The 19592-nt window shown below is 40.5% G+C and overlaps 2 protein-coding genes across 5 annotated transcripts in view; one reads left to right on the top strand and one right to left on the bottom strand.

The window, feature by feature from the left end:
- Positions 1–2344: 2344 nt before the first annotated feature.
- kcng3 (potassium voltage-gated channel, subfamily G, member 3) lies at positions 2345–8467 on the bottom strand. The gene is made up of 2 exons (XM_003441886.4): positions 7627–8467; positions 2345–6129 (listed from the first exon to the last, which is right to left on the bottom strand). The coding sequence occupies exons 1-2, from the start codon at positions 8241–8243 to the stop codon at positions 5484–5486; spliced, it is 1263 nt and encodes a 420-aa protein (XP_003441934.1). The 5' UTR covers positions 8244–8467; the 3' UTR covers positions 2345–5483.
- Positions 8468–9807: 1340 nt separating this feature from the next.
- mta3 (metastasis associated 1 family, member 3) overlaps positions 9808–19592 on the top strand; it is a 28559-nt gene continuing 18774 nt past the window's right edge. For 3 of the 4 annotated variants that reach the window (XR_003221474.1, XM_025910033.1, XM_025910034.1), the window contains exons 1-7: positions 9932–10160; positions 12046–12113; positions 13144–13237; positions 17514–17640; positions 17822–17885; positions 18818–18935; positions 19104–19206. Coding sequence is in view for 3 of the 4 variants with exons in the window: in XM_025910033.1 (XP_025765818.1) it covers positions 10133–10160; positions 12046–12113; positions 13144–13237; positions 17514–17640; positions 17822–17885; positions 18818–18935; positions 19104–19206 (602 nt within the window). In the remaining variant the exon portion in view is untranslated. The other variant, XM_005471427.4, reaches the window with a different exon arrangement.

Genomic DNA, 19592 nt, shown 5'->3' with positions numbered 1-19592 from the left:
TTTTAACTGGCTGCTCGATATGTGATGTATTTTAAAATGTCTAACTATCAGAACCACACATTGATAAGTGTGCTTTGTCTTCTGTGTCATGTGTTTTAATTCCTTCTTCCAGGAGTTGTTTTTGTAGCTTAAAACACAGAAAGGCCCATTATAACAAAGTGACACATGGGGCCTCTTTAATGGTTTCCAGAGGTGTATAGAGCACCTGCATGCATGAAGGTCACATAACATTATGGTTTTTGTTTGCAAGTCAACATTAATAATAAAAGAAACACGAGCCTTTCATGATTTGTGCCAGTTTCTCCTGAGATTGCAATTAAAATTGTCCCTGAAGAAGATTTCTGAGTTTGCCGTCTTACTTTGACTGAAAGCAGAATTTCTCTTTTTACTCTTCAAAGTTTCTTTTTTTTTTTTTTTCAGTGTAAGCAGCCAAACGCTGCCGAGTGCGGCTTGGTTCCCAGGTTCTGCCTGCTTGCATTTTGACCTTTTGTCTGTTTATTGGACATTGGATGCCTGCCTGTGAATTTCCATTTTAGTTTGTCTGGTTGGATTGCCCTTTCTGGTTTTGGACCCTAGCCTGCTTCAACCTTTATTTCTGCTATATTAGCTCTGCCTCAGGTGTCTGTATGTGGGTCTTATTCTCTGTGGACCTTTAACCCTGTTAGCACCAGTTGTGACTTATCATTGTAAGTCCACCTTTTGCCTTCACAACTACCTTAATTTTTTTGTGGCATAGATTCAATACAGTGTTGGAAACATTCTTTAGAGATTTTGGTCTGTATAGACATGATAGCATCAAACAGTTCCTACAGATTTATCAGGTAATAATAAGCAGTTATCTGAGCTGCTGTTTCCTTCCAGTCAACTCAAAGAAGTCTAGCCATTCTCCCCTGACCTCTGGCATCAACAAGAAATTTACACCCAGAGAACCGAGCTCACTGGATATTTTTCCTTTTTTTTTTTTTTTAAAGACAATTCTCTGTAAACCCTAGAGATGGCTGTAAATCCCAGTAGATCAATGGTCTTCTGCAACACTCAGACCAGCCTATCTGGCATCAACAACCGTGTCACATTCAAACTCACTTAAATCACCTTTCCTCTAAATTCTGATGCTCGGTTTAAACCCCAACAGGTCATCTTGACCATATCTACATGCCTAAATGTACTGGGTTGCTGCCATGTGATTGGCTGATTAGATATTTGTGTTAACAAGCAGTTGAACAGGTGTGCCTACTAAACATCAGCAGCACTCTTGTGAGCTTCTTGGAGTGTGCCAATTAGAATTTAGCAAAATGAACAGCTGTGCTTTAATACAGCACCACAGAGCTGCTTGCTTCACCGATCTCGGTAGTTAATGGCAAGAATAAGGGGTTATAAAAACAAAATGAGGAGAAACAAAATTTTGGGTACAATTAAATTAATAAACACCAACTCTATCAGTAAAAACAGGCAGCGTGATGGTGCATTAGTTAGCACTTTCACCTCAGGGCAAGAAATTTCAGGGATTCAAGATTCTCTGGTCTAAAGGGGCATTGATTTTGAGTTTGCATGTTCTCCCTGTTCTTCCAAGTCCTCTGGCTTCCTCCCACGTGCGTGTTAGGTTAATTGTCGGTTCTAAATTGGCTGCAGGTGTGACATAAATAAAGCACTGTATGAACATGTGAATGTTGTTTTTTATAGCACCCTGAATTTTTAGAAAAAACAACAGTTTGGACAATTTATTGGAAGAAAAAATGTCCAAACAATTTATCACACTGAAAAATGGATACTTGTTTTTTTGAGCCCACATGTATTTTGTTTTATTTTTTTCAACCTCAGGTGCTTATGACACTAGAATAGTTGAGTGAGTAAACACACAACTATCAGAGCTCATTGACAGATGTGCAACATGTTGAAAAGGCTTGAGAGCAGAGAACAGTGCGTCAGCACGGCTTTTTTTGGTTTAGTGTCAATTTACCCTCATGGCAGTACTTTGTGAACCAGACTGCAGTGCAATGCTCACTCCAGTGCCAATCCAATGAGTGCACTAAATGACCTTGCCAACAGGCTCAGGTGTTCCTCGGGTTAAATGTTACATTCCCACTGCCTCCACAAAGTAATGGGAGAAGGGTTTAAATGGTATTGCGGTCATTGCATGAATATTTGTAAATCGCACCTTCACTGATCACATCCTGAGGTCATTTAGTGCAATTTTTAGTTCTGCTAATTTAATTAAGAATATCATGAGTTTGAATATTGTCAGAGCTGATGATTGAGCCTGATAATTTTCAGAACATGACACTGAGATCAGACTATTTTTCTGGCTCAACCTGATTTGTAATACGCTATTAGACATTCAGAGGCATTTTGCAAAGAGTAATTTTATTATAAAAGCTCGTACATTGATCACATTAATTACAACTCCAGAGTGTACTGATGAAAATGTTTTGATTGATGGTTTCAATCAGGCCTGGCCAAACTTCACTGGTAAAAAGCTATGCTACATGAATAATGCATTGGAAGGTAGGTAATAAAATATTGATTGTGTTTAATTCAATTGTGCGACTACTTAAAAAGCACATCAATAGCAGCTACGAGGATACGGAGGTGTCTACAGTATACATTAAATACATACAGGGCTGCACAGATTATGAGGATTTAACATATGTAGACTACTATCAGTACAAAGACACAGTGAACAGACTCATTGTTTAAATTGCCTTTGCAAGAAGAAGAGCAGGATTTTGATGTGTGTGTGTAAAAAGAGGATTGTTGATGGCAACAGGAGGAAGAGGAGAGGAGATGCAGAGAAAGACTGTTGTGTGGGAGAGGTGTTGACTTGTTTCTTTGGATCATGTGTCTCTTCAACAAATCGTATCATCTTGGCAAACCGTGCAAACATGTCTGAATCATGAGTGTCAGAACCATGACATTGACAGCCTCTATTGTTCTTTTTATTTTTTTCCCTCTACACTTGATTTTTTTTCCCCTGTACGTTTGTTTTTGGTAATTTTAAATAATCGCTCTGATGCTGTGATATTCCAGATAATCGTAGGACAAAAAAGCTGCGTGCCAGCCAGGAGGTGTGCGTGGATGTAGCCTATTTGTGTGCACACAAATCAACCACAATTATGATTGACATGCTGGAGGATGATGTTGCCTTGGAGACGCAGAAATACAAAATGCCTTACATTCACTGGGAAACAGAGAAGCGATGCACGCTGCATCTATTCATTCTTTGTGCTCGGGCATGAACCACATTCCAACATTTTTGCCCATAATCTTTTATGCTCACTTTCACACTCCATCTGCCCTGTCATATCTATCTCAGTGTTATTGTCTGCCACCTTGCAGTCCTCGGTGACCTGTCTCCATATTTCATTATCATCGGCTTAACCCCCTCCCCACAGTCCCCCAAACTAAGCCCTCTGTGTAACTCCTCCATCCCCACTTTGCAGTCCCATGTTCACTCCTTCTCTTTATTTCACAGGTTTAACAGGATGCATCTAGGTCACACATCAATCTTGTGTAACTTGTACCATCTGTGTGCAAAGCTTAGACAAAGTGAAAGGCTGATGGCCAGACAAACAAACACAAACATACACACACGTTGCACTTGACGCAGCCGTCTCTGCCAGCGTTGTAACCAGGGGAATATGAGTAAACAGCAGCCGCTGTCAGATCTGGATTGACTGCACCTGTCTGCGTTTAATAAATAAATATCTGTGTATTCCTATTGTTATGTTTAAATTGTGCAGTTAAGAAGAGAGTCGCACAGCATGTTGGTTCAAGACAATGAAAACAAAAGCTTCTATTCTACACATACAAAAGGCTCTGCGATCAGACTTTAATAACCTACAAACTTGGCTGTCAGATAACAAATTACTGCTCAATAAAAACCTGCTTTATGCTCTTTGGCCTGAGACAGAACATCAACTTAAATCTAATTTGCTGCCTTTAACCCATAATGATGCCGGAGCTCTTCAGAAAATAGGAAAAAAAAATGAAATATTTATGTGTGTGGGTTGACTCTGAACTTACCTTCCAACCACACATCGATCATTTCGTGAAGGTAAGCTTTGGTGCTGGTGCTCTGCATTGTTCCACATGAGAGACTTTTTTTTTTTACAACCTATTCTACCAATGTTTATTGAAGTGCTTTAACCCTGATCTTCTTCATCTCAATGGTACATACTATGACTTACAATTGGCTGCTCTTTCTTTTTCTTTTTTTTTTTTTAACATAATGTGACTTAGTAAATACATGATATAATTTTCATTTGTAGCATTTTTAATTTGATTTAAAAAAAAAATCAAATTCTTTGTGATTATAGTCCGTGTCCAAAACACTTTTTTAATCTAAACCTGTTTTAAAATAGATTTTATTCTTTTACTTATGTTCTGTCATATATAATGTTGCACTGGTGATATCTCATATTAAACAAGGCAAAAGTTTAAAAAATAATGATATGTATGTGTATATGTACAAGTAGCCTTGTCTGAAATTTGAGCCTTCAGTCTGCTCTGATGCTCACACTTAGACCTGTGTGATATCAAAAACAGCAGATATACTTAACATGATCATCTCAACCACACAGGTTTGTCTATGAGTGCAAAATCCCCAGCCATCAGCCTTTTAGAGCTTCTGTCTGCAAGGGACAGCGAATCAGAAGAAAGTTGGATTAAAGGGAGGGTGCCTTTAAAGGGAGAAAGCTATAACAGCTTATTTCAGATAGTGGGTGAACCGAGGGGTTGCACAAGGCCCTATTGAACAATAATTCATGCAAAGCTACTCTAATAGTGTTAAGGAATTAAAACAACAGCATTTATGTTTCATTTTGTGTTTGACTAAAATAAGCTTAGTACCTTTAAATATCAGCTCTGTGTTATTTTTTCACTGACTTGAAAATATCTTGTTTTGTCATCTCAGAATAGAATAAATTATTGAAAACATAAGCAAACATATTAATTTATTGTTTTACTATTAAGCTAATATATTTGTATAGTCCAGCTTTGTATGTCTGGTTTATGTTATTTTCTACTTTTTTTTTTTGTAGGTATACTCCAACATATCTGCCTGCTGTCTGTATCAGCCTTGTTGACTGATGTTGTTATACTGGTAAACAAGATGCCATTTACCAATGTCATTCACTGACATTTATATATTTTGCACTAACTAAATTTTCACAGACAGTTGTTTTTATAATGATAATTTGTTTTCCTGATGCAAAGGGGAAATAAAAAAAAATCAAAACAAAATAAAGTGAAACACATGACGATACTGCAGAATTTCACAATTGTTAAATGTTATGTTTTCTTGTTCTATGTTTTCTGCTTGATATATGAATGTTTAAAGGGTTTTTCTAGGAAATTTATTGTACCTGGATCTAGACAGGACAAATAAACTCTGGAAGGAAAAAGGGGCACATCAAACATTTGATGGTCTTCTTGTGATTACAGTTTCTTTTTGTTGTAGGCAGGATGGCAGGCAGGATAGGACATGTTCACCGCAGCATTTCTGCCGACAGGTTGCGTGCATATCTGGCAGAGCGCAGTTTGAGTTCATGGTAGCACTGAACAAAACTGTGGTAGATGAATGTGATGGGCAGTGCCAGGAGCACAATGCCGCTCACTACACACATTCCCCCAAGCACCCGTCCTCCGATTGTCACCGGGTACACATCCCCGTAACCCACTGTTGTCATTGAAATAATAACCCACCAGGCAGCAGCAGGGATGCTGGCATAATCACTGTTCTGGGTCTCCAGATCCAAGCCGTGTTCCAGTAGCTGGGCCAGGGCACTGTATATAGCCATGGCAACGCAGACAAACACCATCAACATGACCATCTCTCGGTAGCAGCGCCTGAGAGTCAGCCCCAGAGTCTGCAGTCCCAGGAAGTGTCTGGCCAGCTTCATGAGCCAGAACACTCTCATCATCCTCAGGACCCGCAGTATGACTCCAGCAACCCCGAGCCCAGCACCTGGCATCCCTGCCCGGGCCATTGCCATAGTGACATAGTAGGGGGTGATGGCAATCACGTCGATGATGTTGAGTGGCCTGCGGAGGAAGTCCCACTTGTCTTTGGCCACCAGAAAGCGCACTATGCACTCTGCCGTGAACCAGCCAATACACACTGCCTCCACTATCCTACAGAGAAGATAGAAGAAAAATTAGTTGCACACACTGTAAACAGGAAATGACAGAGGAGGTACAGTGAGATATGGATGGCATGAAATATGAAATACTGCCTGGCAGTCAGTAAATGTGAGGAAGAAGGAAGCAAAGCAAGGGGAGTTAAATGATGGGAAATAAGGAACAAAGCTGTCGCAGTTCAGGCCTGGCACAAGTAAACAAAGACAGCAGGACAGATACACGGGCTAGTAAATTGCCGGGAAACTGCACAGAGGGAGGGTTTAAACCCTTCAAAGAAAGACTGTGTCAAAGACGGTCACGCAATTACCCCATTGACAAGCAGAGCAAGGCCAGTCAAAATGAATTAGAGAATGATGATTCTTGCATTAGATATAAATGCAGAGAAGCCCAGAAATTACTAAAATACCTGCAAAGCAACTATCAGAATAGTTACACCAACCCAAATTATGTAGCAACTGAGAGAACTGCATCATCTAATGACATGAAACTACATTGGAATCCTTTTGACCTCAGAGTATACAAGCCACTTGTAGTTGATTACTTAACCACTGTAGCTGATCCAAAACTCAAAACTATGTCCAGCCTGAGGGAGCATAACCTAACCTTATATAGAGAATGGCCAGCTCAGGCTTCCAGGAAAGTACAGGGCAAAATCACACAGACATAGAGATACACGTTTTCACCTTGCGCCTACATGCTTAAGTTAAAAAAAACAAAACTCTGACTTATGATGATTCCTGTAAGTGGCCTAATTTCTTTGTTTGCCTGCACTATTATATAATCCCCCCCAGTACACATTCTACTTTTATCTCATTGCCCACTCAAATATTATGAATCTATGATTACCTTATGTTTGCCCTTCATGTGCGCAATGCAGTGTAAACTAAGCAGGGCAGTAAACATATTCAGACTAACTGTGAAGAGGGTGGGAGAAATAAGAGGGGAAAGCTATGGATTGGTTATTGATTTGCTTCCTTGGGGGCCTGTCCGGCACAGGTGTAATGTGTCCGGCTAAGGTGTAATGTGCTGCCTGAAACTTGTCAGCGGGCATACTGACTTCAGGGGCATCAATTCAAGAAAGCACAAGAACAAATCCCCAGCAGCCAATGTAATACATGGATGTTTTAAATATCTTGCTTTGCTGTCATTCTTATTTTTATGTTATTATAGCAAACATCCTAGAAAACACTCAAAAAGCTGAGGTAGAAAACATCTCAATGCATCCACCTCCTGATTAATATTAGTGCGCAATGACTTTGGCCGTTGCCTTGAACGCATGCATGATCAAATGTTAAGAGGTATATTTATTTATTTATGCTACTTGTGATGACAGAATCAAATATTTGACACGATTCCATCTGTTCAGTTCACTTTTACGCAAGACAGTCTCAGTTGTAGGATATCCGCACACATTGCGCCTAAACATTTGGCAGCATTTTCATGAGGGGGCTTCTATTCCTTCAAGTTAACTGACCCTTGACTATCGCCTACCTGTGCTCCTCCACAGTAGTTCTCTTGGCTGTATCCCAATCCGGCAGGGTGCTAGCGCACAGCATAATCATAGAAACGATAACAAAGATCACGGACACTGAAGCCAAAAGCTGCGCTACAAGGGAAGAGTTGGGCTCCTCAAAAGCCTTGCGCATTTTCTCGAGCCACCTAGCGCGACATGTGAGCTCAGCCTCTTGCACTGACTCCCCTGGGCTCTGGGGCTCATCCTCGATGTCCCCCTCAGAGAGTGTGTCCAGTCCGATGTCGGACATCCTATCGTCCAGGCGTTTCTGGCAGCAGGAGTCCAAGTGCGCGCTCTCCAGTCCCCAGTAGAGCATCTCTGTGTAGAAGGACAGCTCACACACTCCGGGAACAAATCGGAGTTTGCCGGAGCGCACGTACAACATAATAAACACGAAAGCCTGAGCGTGGCGGTCGAAGAAAAACTCATTCCGGTCCCGATCGTAGTCATCGCAGAGTTCGAGGACCTCTTTCTCGGTTGCGCAGGCAATCAGGCGGCTGACGCGTCGAAGAGGGAAATCCCTGATCACCTCACGGGTGAAGGCGTACCGGGTTCCCCCGACGTTAAGCACGCAGATGCTCTTCCCGAACTTCATTTTGACAACTTAAATCCTCAAAGCCTAAGAGAACTCCTCTTCACAGTCCATTTTTCCTTCCATCGCAGGAGTTTGGGCACTTGGGGAACTCGTCTCCCCTGCCCCGGGGCGTGGTTCGCTTTGAGTGAAGGTGGCCCTGCGCTGAGGTCCGTGCCTGCTAAGTGGAAACTCTTCCCTCTGTCCCTGACTCTATTCTCCGTCTCCCTCTGTAGCCTGAAGAAGAGACTCATCCCCCCAGTCAGCTCCAGCCAATCCCATCAGTGATGTCACAAGCGCGCGCGCGCGGACGCACGCAGAGAAAAATCCATAAGCAACAGGAGTATAGAACGTAATATGTGATTTAAGTCCACAGTGGAGACTGCTTCTTCCTATAAAATACTGTTTAGATTCTTCTGGAAGCAGGTTGATGAGAAATTATCGTCAAACTTGATGAAAACCGGGGAGGAAAAGTCTTGTTTAAGAAAGCTTAATTACGTCTCACTGTAATATTCCCTGTTACACTGACAAAAAATAGATGTGAAGCTTGTGATTAATATGCCCGCACCATTATTAAAATGTAGACCATTTTATATCATTTAATTAAGCTAGATAGAGATACCTATATACACCAGCTCTGACTTGTGCAACAAAAGGTACATTATGTTAAGATAAGTATAATGGAAAAAAAAATAAATAGCAAGAGAAATATATGCACACACGTATAATTTATTAATGTTATTATTGTTAGTATTATCATTATATAAATAAAGCTTTTTTAGTATTATTTTTATTTTTTGTGCAGCTTTATTTATTTATCTATTTGTTTCGAACAAACATAAAGAACATAGTAATTATTTTAACTTAGCAATGCAAATATTCTATACCAGCTCATTTGATAGCAAAATATATATAAAAAAAATATCTACATCAATGTGTTAGCCGTGCGACAGACTGACGAACCAGGGTGTACCCTGCCTCTGCCTGCCTGATAAGGATAAGCGAAAGGGGATGGATGGATGGATGGATGGATGGATGGATGGATGTCTACATCAAGTATACAAAACATAATCATATACTGAATCTTCTTCTTCTTTCGGATATCGCCACAGCATTATCTGCCATCATCTCACTATGTCACTATTACACCAACCCTCTGCATATCTTTCTTCACTACAGCCATAAATCTTCTCTGAACTCTTTTTCTTTTACTACTGCCTGCCAGGTACATCTTTAACATCCTTTTCCTAATATATCACAGTATATCCCTCCAAGCTATCTAAGCCTTGCTTCTCTTACTTTAAAGTTATTAGAATTAGAAATGACGCCTTCTGTCCTCTCTGGTCAAGGTGGATCATGTAACGATGCATAAAAGAAAATAATAATAATGATAATAATAATGATAATAATAATAATAATAACACTGAGACTTCTTCATGTTCCTCTTAAGTTTTAGAGCCCTTTCTGATTTGTTAGGAATTTTAGAGAGACTCAGTTTCAATGATTAGATTAAAGTTTAAACTTTTGGCTTTACAGATATAAAAATTAAAAAAAAAAAAAAATGTACAAACTGCTTTCTTGGGTGTTTTCTGAGGTGGGCTGTAAGTGTCTGCGCGTGTGGGCCGCGTGTGGCTGTGCTGCGCGTGCGCGGGCCCCTCCAGCGTCAGCAGTGGTTTTTCGGGTTGATCCGACTTCTTTTGGCTGCCGTGAGTTAACTGTATCATAAAGGGTGCTGTGACTCGAAGGAGGAGGGGGGGGTTGAATTGCCACAATTCTCCCGATAGGTTACACATCCGGAGTTCCGACGATCTTAATTTGTCGCTCCTTTTCCCTTCAAAGAGAGTGACTTTTATTGTTTTTATTAATTTATTCCATTTCTCTTAGTTTATGGTTTGCACACTGGGAGGGCAGAAATGGCGGCCAACATGTACCGGGTCGGAGGTATGTATGTCAATGTGGATCTTTTTATCAAAGAGAAACCGTTACAGTTTTGCAGCTCCTGGGCGTTATTTTGTGGTATTTTGAGCCGTTTGCATTTAATGGTGGAGATGCGGATGTGGTACAGCAACGTGGACGCGTTAAGTTGAAGCAGGAAGGTGAGAGTTGGTGTATATTTGAGATTCAAAATGGGTCAGGCCTCGCGTCTGTCGTGGCCACAGCAGCTAGCAGACAGCTTGCTAAATGGTTAGCTGGCAATGTAAACATTTTTCACTTGTTTGCTGCTCTCCGGGTTTCTGAATTCTTAGACCACGGGATACAGGGGGCTTCTACACGGATAGACCTCACGACTAGACGTGTGTTTCAAAGGTTGTTAACATGCTACCACGGGCAGTCTGAGGCTGCCTTTGTATTTGCCACTCCTGGCATGCAGCCATTAGTACGAGACCTTATTTAGCTAACGTTAGCACCAGCGATGGCTTCACTGATTACCATTAATGCCGTCTCAGCGCTCGTTTGCTGCATTTAAGGATCGTATTTAACCGTCTCGGTAACATCAGGTGCTAAAGTGTTTTGCCAAAGTGACCACCTACAGTAACCACAAGTGCAATTAATTATCAAATAGGGATGCAGGCTGGCTGATTTGCTAGCTAGCTCGTTAGCAGTCTACTGGAATTCAACATCAAATTATTGTCTCCGCGCATGGCGTCGCTGTGTCTGCTTTTACACCTTTATTCACGCATACTTGAGCTTTAAATCCATACACAGACGGCCACGTAGCCTAATTGCATTAATGCTTGACATGCCACACAAACTATAGGCGTCTAATGACATGTCTTGCAACACTTTATAACCGGTATTTTCGAGGTGCATCAGTTTATTGTCCCCTCACGTCACCTTTAGTGCAACTTCTCCTGCCGCTTTCAGGTGCTCATTGTAAACTCCATGAACTTGTAGGTAGGACACACAAACTTCCAGGTGCATTCAAGTACAGTTTTCTCCCGCGATGGAACAAGTCTTGTTTTGCTGCTACATTGCAAACAAAATAGATGGGATATGTAGTTTATTAATTTATTTTCTTAAAAATTGATATATTTATTTTATAACAGCATTGCAAGACTGAGGTGCAGCACATTCCCGTCCCAGAGGCTAAGGGCTGTCATACACATTAGCATGATGATACATAGACTCTAATGACATGCATGAAGTCATATATATTTTGACAACCCTGACAAATATGCTGCTGCACCGTTTAAAAGTCTGGAACATGTGAATTGAAATATTACAGACTCTGTGTGAATGCAGCATTTGCCATGGACTGAAGTTGTGCAAAGTTGGTGGGCAAGCTTCTAATTTAAAAAAAAAAAAAATAGGGATATTGTTACATTTATTTTATTTGTCCCATTTGTTGGAACCTTGCAGTGTCGAGAAGACGCATAAGCTGGAGGAGAGACAGGGGGATTCAAACCAGTGCTTCTGCATTAGCCTTACGGCATATAGGTCATCTGCTCAAACCCAGAAAGCTATACTGGCATCTGGTGATGTTATTTATATGCATGGGGAATCTTTCTTTTAGAAAATGCTATATTGAAGTTTTTATTGTCTTTAATTTATTTTTTCATACAAACTGAAACAGTATGGTAACATATGGCTACAGTTTGAAAGACTATAATAATTTTGCACTTTTATTCGTCTATAACTTGGTTGTTGTTGACTAGAGATTTTTCCTTTTAACTTTTCTTGTGCAACACTTTCTGAAAGTCACAAGTTTCCACATTTATTGATTAAAGGATATGCATATCTATTGATTTGACCTACTGTAGTGCCAATGTATTAGTTCATGCGGTGTATATATTTAAATATAAGATGTGCGTGTTTCCTGTTGCAGATTACGTATTCTTTGAGAACTCCTCCAGTAACCCTTACCTGATCCGTCGGATAGAAGAACTCAATAAGGTACTGATGTGTGCGTTTTTCATTTTCATGTGTGGTTATGTTAGAGAATTCCTTGAATTCCTCTCTGCTCCTGTCCCCACCCCATCGCTTTCCCATTGTTTGTGTGGATTTTGTGACGTTGTTTGTAATATGGCTTGAAAAGACAGGTGTTCCCTGATCTACCAACTGTCATTAGTATGACTTGACACACCTGTGTGTGTGTGTGTGTGTGTGTGGGTGGAGTGATTATTATCAACATTTCACAAGCTCATGTAGCTTTGGGCTAAAGATGCAGATTTATTTTAATTATAAGCTGATACCAACCTTCAACAGCAGTGTTGTTGGTCTCTCTTTTTTTCTCTCAGCATTTTACCGTAATTCCCATTTTATTTTGTTCGAAATCCTTCACAAGCATCGTTAATAGGTGTGTAAAAGCTTTTCCTGTGTCATGCTTGCACTGAGATATTCTGATAAATGCAGGTCATTATCAGATTGTGTGGGTGGAATAATGCCAGATCACATCATTATCATCCTGAAAGAGCGTACTGAGGCTCAATGTTATAATCTAAAGACAGGAGACATCGTAATTATCATAAATGATGAAGTAACAGGAAGTCCCTGCAGCATGATACCATTTAATAAAGCTGTGCTTCTGCAAATACAAGCTGTATGAAGCTCATCATGTTGGTAAAGGTGAAATGGAGTGCTTGATCAAGCACGATGGACATTTTTGTGGCTTTTGCTAGTGCATCAATATGCATGTCGTCGTTCCTGTTATTTTCTCCAGATCCCTTTTTATTTAGATACATTTGCTTTTGCGCACAAACTTGGAAGCAGGTAGGTGGGGAGTATAAGTTGTTTCTTTTTCTTCTTCTTCAAACCTTTTACCCCCACATCTAGTCATCAGTCACGACATTTAATACTGGCTGAGTTTGAGCACAGCTTGATAGGTACACAAAGGAGCCAGGTCTCTTGGGAAATTACAGGGTTGTACAGGTACGTGTTGCCACTTATTTGAGTCAACCTGGATGTCTCTCCTCCTCTCTTTTAGACTGCCAGTGGGAACGTGGAGGCCAAGGTAGTTTGTTTCTACAGAAGGAGAGACATCTCTCACAGCCTCATCCAGCTCGCAGATAAACATGCAAGTGAGTAGCAGTTGTGACGCATCATATGTGAATAATTCCCTTCAAACATCTGTGTAAAACAGTAGAGTTTCTTTAGATTGTTTTTGCATTAATGCATATTAAACTATTGTATTTAGAGGGTTCATTTTGTGTTCTAATTCATCATCTGGTTCTATGTGGAGTTTGCATATTCTCTACGGGTACTCCGGCTTCCTTCCACAGCCCAAAGGCATGCAATTAGTGGGGTTAGGCTAATTTGTGAGTCTAAACTGCCTGTATGTCAAAATGTAAGTGTAAGTGTAAGTGTAAATGTCTTGATGGATGCTCAGTCATCCAGGTAAGGAAAACCAAAAAAGTTGGAGACTGAAGAAGTCACTTGGATTAGTGACGAAACATTTCTCCCACTGAAAATGCTACGTTCAGATGAACAGAATAAACCTTTTGGGTAAGTGTGAATGGTTTCTGTCTCTCTGTGTTGGCCCGGTGACAGACTGGCGACCTGTCCTGGGTGTACCTCACCTTTTGCTTTATGGCAGTGGGGATGGCTCCAGCTCAACTGTGACCATCAACTAAAAAAGCAGAAGAAAATGGATGGATGGGTTCTTTCTGTTTTGCCAAACTTAGAGTGACTGTCTTAGCTGGTTGGACAAATCAAGCAGTTTTGAATGTGTCACCTGTCTATAGGAATTAAAAATTGTATTTTTTCCTTTAAAGAGAGTTGTGATACTTTAGACTAGTCAGTTATCTGGCAGAAGTGTAAACAGTGGTGAAGATTAATCCATCCATACATCCATCCATTTTCTTTCACTTATACAGTTTAAGATCACAAGTGGCTGGAGCTGATTCCAGCTGTCATAGGCTGAGAGGCAGACCCTGGACTGGATTGGTCATCAGTCTGTCACAGGGCTGACACAGAGAGACAGGAAACCATTCACACTTGGGGCCAGTTTAGTATTACCAATCAACCCAGCCCACGCATGGTTTTAGATGGTGGGAGGAGGCTGGAGTACTGGGAAAGGACAAGAAAGCACCACAGAAAAGGGCCTGAGTCTTGATTTGAACCCAGAACCTTCTTGTTTTGAGGAGTCATTGCTAATCACTGAGATGGCAAATTCTTTAATTTCGACATGACAGATGATATCAGGATGACTTAATAATTATCAAAATTTTTGAAAGACTTTAAACGAGAGACGTGTAATTAAGCTTTCGGTCATTCAGAATGACATCGCCATTGGTGACTCCTCTTGGCAACTTTGTAAATTGCGCATTTACCTAAAAATAAGATGCTTTTAATGCCAGAGAGGGAGAAGTTGAAACTTAAATTTGTACTCCAGCGCAACTTGGGAGGATTCATGTTTGTATTTCACAGTAATTTCTCAATTGCTTGTTACTGCATTTTACAGAATTTGAGTGTGGATGTGTGAAGTGAAAAGGAAAAGAAAGTGTCATCACAGCAACACCTATTCAGTGTGGGAATGAGAGTACCTGATTCCAGAAGGCTATTGGCCAGAATAAAACACATTAATAGTTAGTTTCTCAAAGTTAAAAACATGCTTTCCACCAAAGCAGATTTCCAGTTTAGATGTGGGTGATTGCAATGAAGAGCAGCAGGAGACCCAGTGAACAACATGTTTACTGCATTCACGTCATTCAGCACTGACTGGAAAAATACTGTTCGCTGTGTATGTGTCATCGAACTGCTGGTAAAAACCAGTTATCCTGATTGAGGTAGACTTTATAAACATAAAGCGAGAACAAAAAGATAAAACTTGCAGTATGCACAGAGCATTGATCAAAGTGCTGTGCCAGTTCTGCAAGGTGTTTGGTGTCCTTCATCTGCCAGCTGGTCAGAAGAAAATCGAGAAACAACAATAAAATTTATGGCAGCCTAGTGCAGTGTATATAAAAAAAAAAAAAGTTAATTTATGTTTGACATTATTTCAGAAGGAAAACAAAAGAACGCCAACTAAATTTGATTTACAGGACGAAAACTGACTGTGCAGAGTTTATGTAAGAGTCACAGCTGAAAACTTTTTACTTATTACCTAACTATCGGTGTGTGGGTTGAAGGTAGAAAGATACAGATGTGTGGCTCTCTTTTTGTCTGAAGCCGGGTGTATGCTGTGTAATTTTGGGCTGCCCCAGATAAAAGATAACCAACACAGGGAGGAACTCGGTCTCCAGAGCGGTGATCACACAGTGAGAGATGGTTAGAGGTGTCTCAAATGCTCTTCCAACCTAAGATTCTTATAAATTTAAGATGTCCATTTCTCAGTACCTGCTGTTATAACTGTCTACTAACCAGCCAGGAGTCAGGAGTGCAGGTAGAAATGATCTTCTGATCAACATGACACCAGAACATGTGGGGGGACAAAAACAAACTCAGACAAAATAGAAGAAAAACATTGTGTTTAGTCTAGTTGAGTAATGGTTTGTATGAAGTGTCCTACAGCTGTTAAGGCTGAGCCAAGGGGGATGTTGAATTGAAAGAAGCGAAAGAGAAATAACAGCTGTACATTTTGGCCTCAATTCAGCAGGCACTGTACAGTCTGCGTGTATCAAACTTGATATTTTATTAAGCCTGTGGACCACTGAAATCACACAGTATTTAGATCCTTTAACATCTCAGCAGACGGCATTCCTACTCTTTTGTACTGGATAGGGTACAATCAGACACATTTGTTTTAATATTAACTAAGCTTATGACATCGTAATGAGATGTTTCTGGGTTTAAAAAAAAAAAAAAAATCCTACCATTGGCTGGAATGAAAGACAGTACAGAGACACTAATCATGGTAGCACAAGATCAATGGGGGGTTAAGACCCCAGGTAGAGGCTGTGTATAGATGGCCCTGAGTAAATCCAGCACATAACAGCAGGGTGCAAGATGCTAACAGGCAGGGCATACAGGCAACACCATAACAAAGTGCCTGGCATAGTATACAGGAACACAGGTATGGCCTTGAGGTCGAAACGGGAGACGACTCCAAAGATGACCGAGCTAAGATCCTGTGGGATAACGATGGTTAACCAACTAGACAGAGTAGTGGTGGAAAAGCAGAGGAAAAAGGCCATAGTGATGGCACCATCAGTAAAGACAAACACAAAGCTGGAGAAAAACCAAGGGCTGAGACAGCAGCTAGAGAAGATGGAGAGTGAAGTCAAGTTTGGTCCCCATGGTAACACTCGGAGCAGTGACGACCCCCCCCCCCCCCCCCCCCCCCAAAAAAAAAAAAAAAAAGAATCTGGGAGAGCGGCTCCAGCAAATTCCACCAACGACATCTGAGATCTGTGCTCAGGAGAGCGCAGTCCTAGGAACAGCTAAGATACTGCACAGGACCCTCAAGCTCCCAGGCCTCTGGTAGAGGACCTGAGCTGGAAGAACAAATAAAGACCGCCCACAGGGTGAGAGGGGGATTATATATAATAGTATTTTACAAAAACCTGAGCCTTTGCAGATGTTGTGCAGAGTAATTTCTGCAACAAATGCTAGCTGTTGCAGTTTATAAATTGTAACAGTAACTCTACAGGATATTACATTTTCACGATTTCTCAATGTAACATTAACTGAAATGCCAACAATTTACAGACTCTAATGTTGGTGTATTTTTCTTTTCCCCTGCTGCTGCTGTTCCACCCACATGTTGTCTTCAGCAAACAATACTGTCATGTTTTCAAAGTTTAGCTATTGATGCGTGATTGGCAGTCTGGGTTTTAATCAATCGAGCAAAACAATTGTTGCTGTTTCCTTAGCACATTGCAGGTGAATGGAATAATGTTTGTGGCAGTTGAGAAATTTCACTTTCAAATTGAACACCACTTTTTGCTGCTTCCTCTTTCAGCATTACTTGGGATCTTTCACTGTATACAGTGTGAAAGCTGCTGAAGTCATTCCCCTGTAAATGTCAAACATATTAATTAAGATCTTGTCTTACCTTACTGACTGTGTCCAAAATAATTCTATTTCTCTCTGAAACTGACAAATGCATGCATTTTCCTCATATAGATGTGACATTATATAAGGTCTAGTATATTGAAAGTCCACTTATGGAATTATATTTATTTAAAGTGTGTGCAGTGCCTGCAATGTTTTACAGTGATTTATTACAGTCTGAGGGATAAATGGAAGAATCTGTGTGTGTTTTTTTTTTTTTTTGTTTGTTTGTTTTTTTTTAATGGTTTTTTTTTTGGGTTTTTTTACATTTATCAGTCACTGTCTTTTTTTTGTCTCTGGGATATATTGATGACAAAAGTGTCTCATAAAATGGATTTGTTTGTTTTGTGTTTTCCTTTGCAGAGGAGCTCGAGGAGGAGAAGGAGAACCCAACAGACACAGAGCTAACAGAAAAACAGAAACACCAGCTCCGCCACAGAGAGCTCTTCCTCTCCCGGCAGTATGAGAGTCTACCTGCCACACACATCAGGTACAGTGCACAGAGGCATACAAATACATACACAAAATGGACCGTACAGCTTGTCAACTAAAGGCAGTGCCCATGGATAGTCACTCGTTCAGCCATGAACGCATCCATCACACAGTGCACACTTCCTTTGTTTGTGTTTTTATATGGTGTGTGCTTCCTCCCCCCTCTCTCTCTCCATTAGGGGGAAGTGCAGTGTCGCATTATTGAATGAGACTGAAGCCGTTCTTTCATACCTTGACAAAGAGGTAAGCCTGAGAGGGGGGGGGACAAATTGATGTCTCTTTCTGGTTTTTGTTACCTCAAGCTGCATCATAGAAAGTCCGGTCATAATTTACATGCTTTTTCTTTCTTTCTTCATTTTTTTTTTTTTTTTTTTAAATTCTGTTGCTTCAGAAAGTATTCAGGCTTTTCAGATGTTTCCCTGCCAGTTATTAAACTCCTGAAAAAGACTCGCACATTAGAAATCTGCTTCAATACAAATAATCCATTTGTGTCTTAAATGGTTTAGATGCAACTGTCGATCATTTACTATGAGCAAATCTATGAATATCCAAATTAGTGCCCGCACCTTGGCCCACTCTCTTTCTGCATTTGTAACATCATGTGCACAAGTTTCTCTGGTGCATGGAGGCAGACTCAGCATTGGTTCACACTGCTATAAAATAGGTTTTGTTAACCAAGAGAGGAAAATGTTGTTTAATTTCTTTCATCAGGAAAATACAGGGTGCTGTTGGGATAGACATAAACTTGACAATATTATCAAAAAGCTAAGGTAAAGCAAGCCTTGACCTGTCAGCAAACACCAGTTGCTAGGAAATGTGTATTCCCCACTTTTTCGCTGAGTGATTGCTGGAGGTTGCTGGCAGTTGGTAGGTGAAATTAGTAACACAGGTATACAGTGCTGCACCAAAAAAACTTCACAAACCGTCACACTCTTTGCACCCAATTTCACCTAGCAACAACCGGTTGGGAAAGAAACATTTTTCTCTAGGAACTACAGGGTCCTTCTCAGTTGACTGATTATATTATATTTTTACTGAAACTCTTTATTATATTTTGGCATGTTGTCTGTCACATAAGTATCATTATATCTGTTATAACACCTGGAGATCACAGGAATCCCAGCCCTGCCAAAATCTGGGAAGCTCCACATTAATGGATGTGATGTTTTCCTTAGGATACCTTCTTCTATTCGCTGGTGTATGACCCAACACAGAAAACCCTGTTGGCTGACAAAGGAGAGATCAGAGTGGGACCGCGTTTTCAGGCAGATGTACCTGAAATGCTACAAGAAGGTGAATTGCAGATTTCACCTTTTATATTTGTTTCTCAGCCCATTTTCTAAAGCATAAACAAAATGTAATTAGTTTATAATTAAAACCATCACTAATAAGGAAATAAGCGTGGAAGCCAAATCCATTGTTATCCTGCTGTGTGTGAGCTGTTGTCTCTGGGTTTTGCAGGTGAGGCAGATGAGAGAGATCAGGCCAAACTAGAAGAGAAACTGTGGGATCCAGAGTGCCCACTCACCAACAAACAGATAGACCAATTCTTAGTGGTGGCACGGTAGGTCGCCCTCACATCGACATCAACAACTTCTTGATCGCATGCACTGGATAGGCAGTTTCACAGATGTAATAATTCTGGGTTTTGGCACTTTAATAGCCCGTGGTGCTGTGAAGGATTGGCTGAAATATTTAGTGTGTGAGATAATATAAATGCACACTGTTATGAGCCATGGCTCATAAGTTTGGCTCATTATTTTCATTTTTATTCATTCAATATGTGAATTTGTCATGGGTTTTTGTTTATAAGGGAGAATGAAAATGAATTAAAAATGAATCGTGCAGAGATTTAAATCGCTTTTTGGTTAATAAACGACTGTTTACTGTTTCTGATGAACGACTCATCTGTGTTTGCCATTTGTTTTTGCTACATACCACCCAGTGCAT

The sequence above is a fragment of the Oreochromis niloticus genome, linkage group LG8 (genome assembly GCF_001858045.2).
Source record: "Oreochromis niloticus isolate F11D_XX linkage group LG8, O_niloticus_UMD_NMBU, whole genome shotgun sequence".
In the NCBI taxonomy this organism is placed as follows: Eukaryota; Metazoa; Chordata; class Actinopteri; order Cichliformes; family Cichlidae; genus Oreochromis; species Oreochromis niloticus.
Note: the sequence above shows the minus strand (reverse complement) of the source record. Positions and strands in the feature narration are given on the sequence as shown.

Bases quoted from the DNA above. Each gene is read 5' to 3' on its own strand.
- kcng3 (XM_003441886.4), bottom strand. From the start codon at position 8,243: ATGAAGTTCGGGAAGAGCATCTGCGTGCTTAACGTCGGGGGAACCCGG. The intron at 6,130-7,626 runs GTAGGCGATAGT...TCTTCTCTGTAG, and splicing joins ACTACTGTGGAGGAGCACAG to GATAGTGGAGGCAGTGTGTA.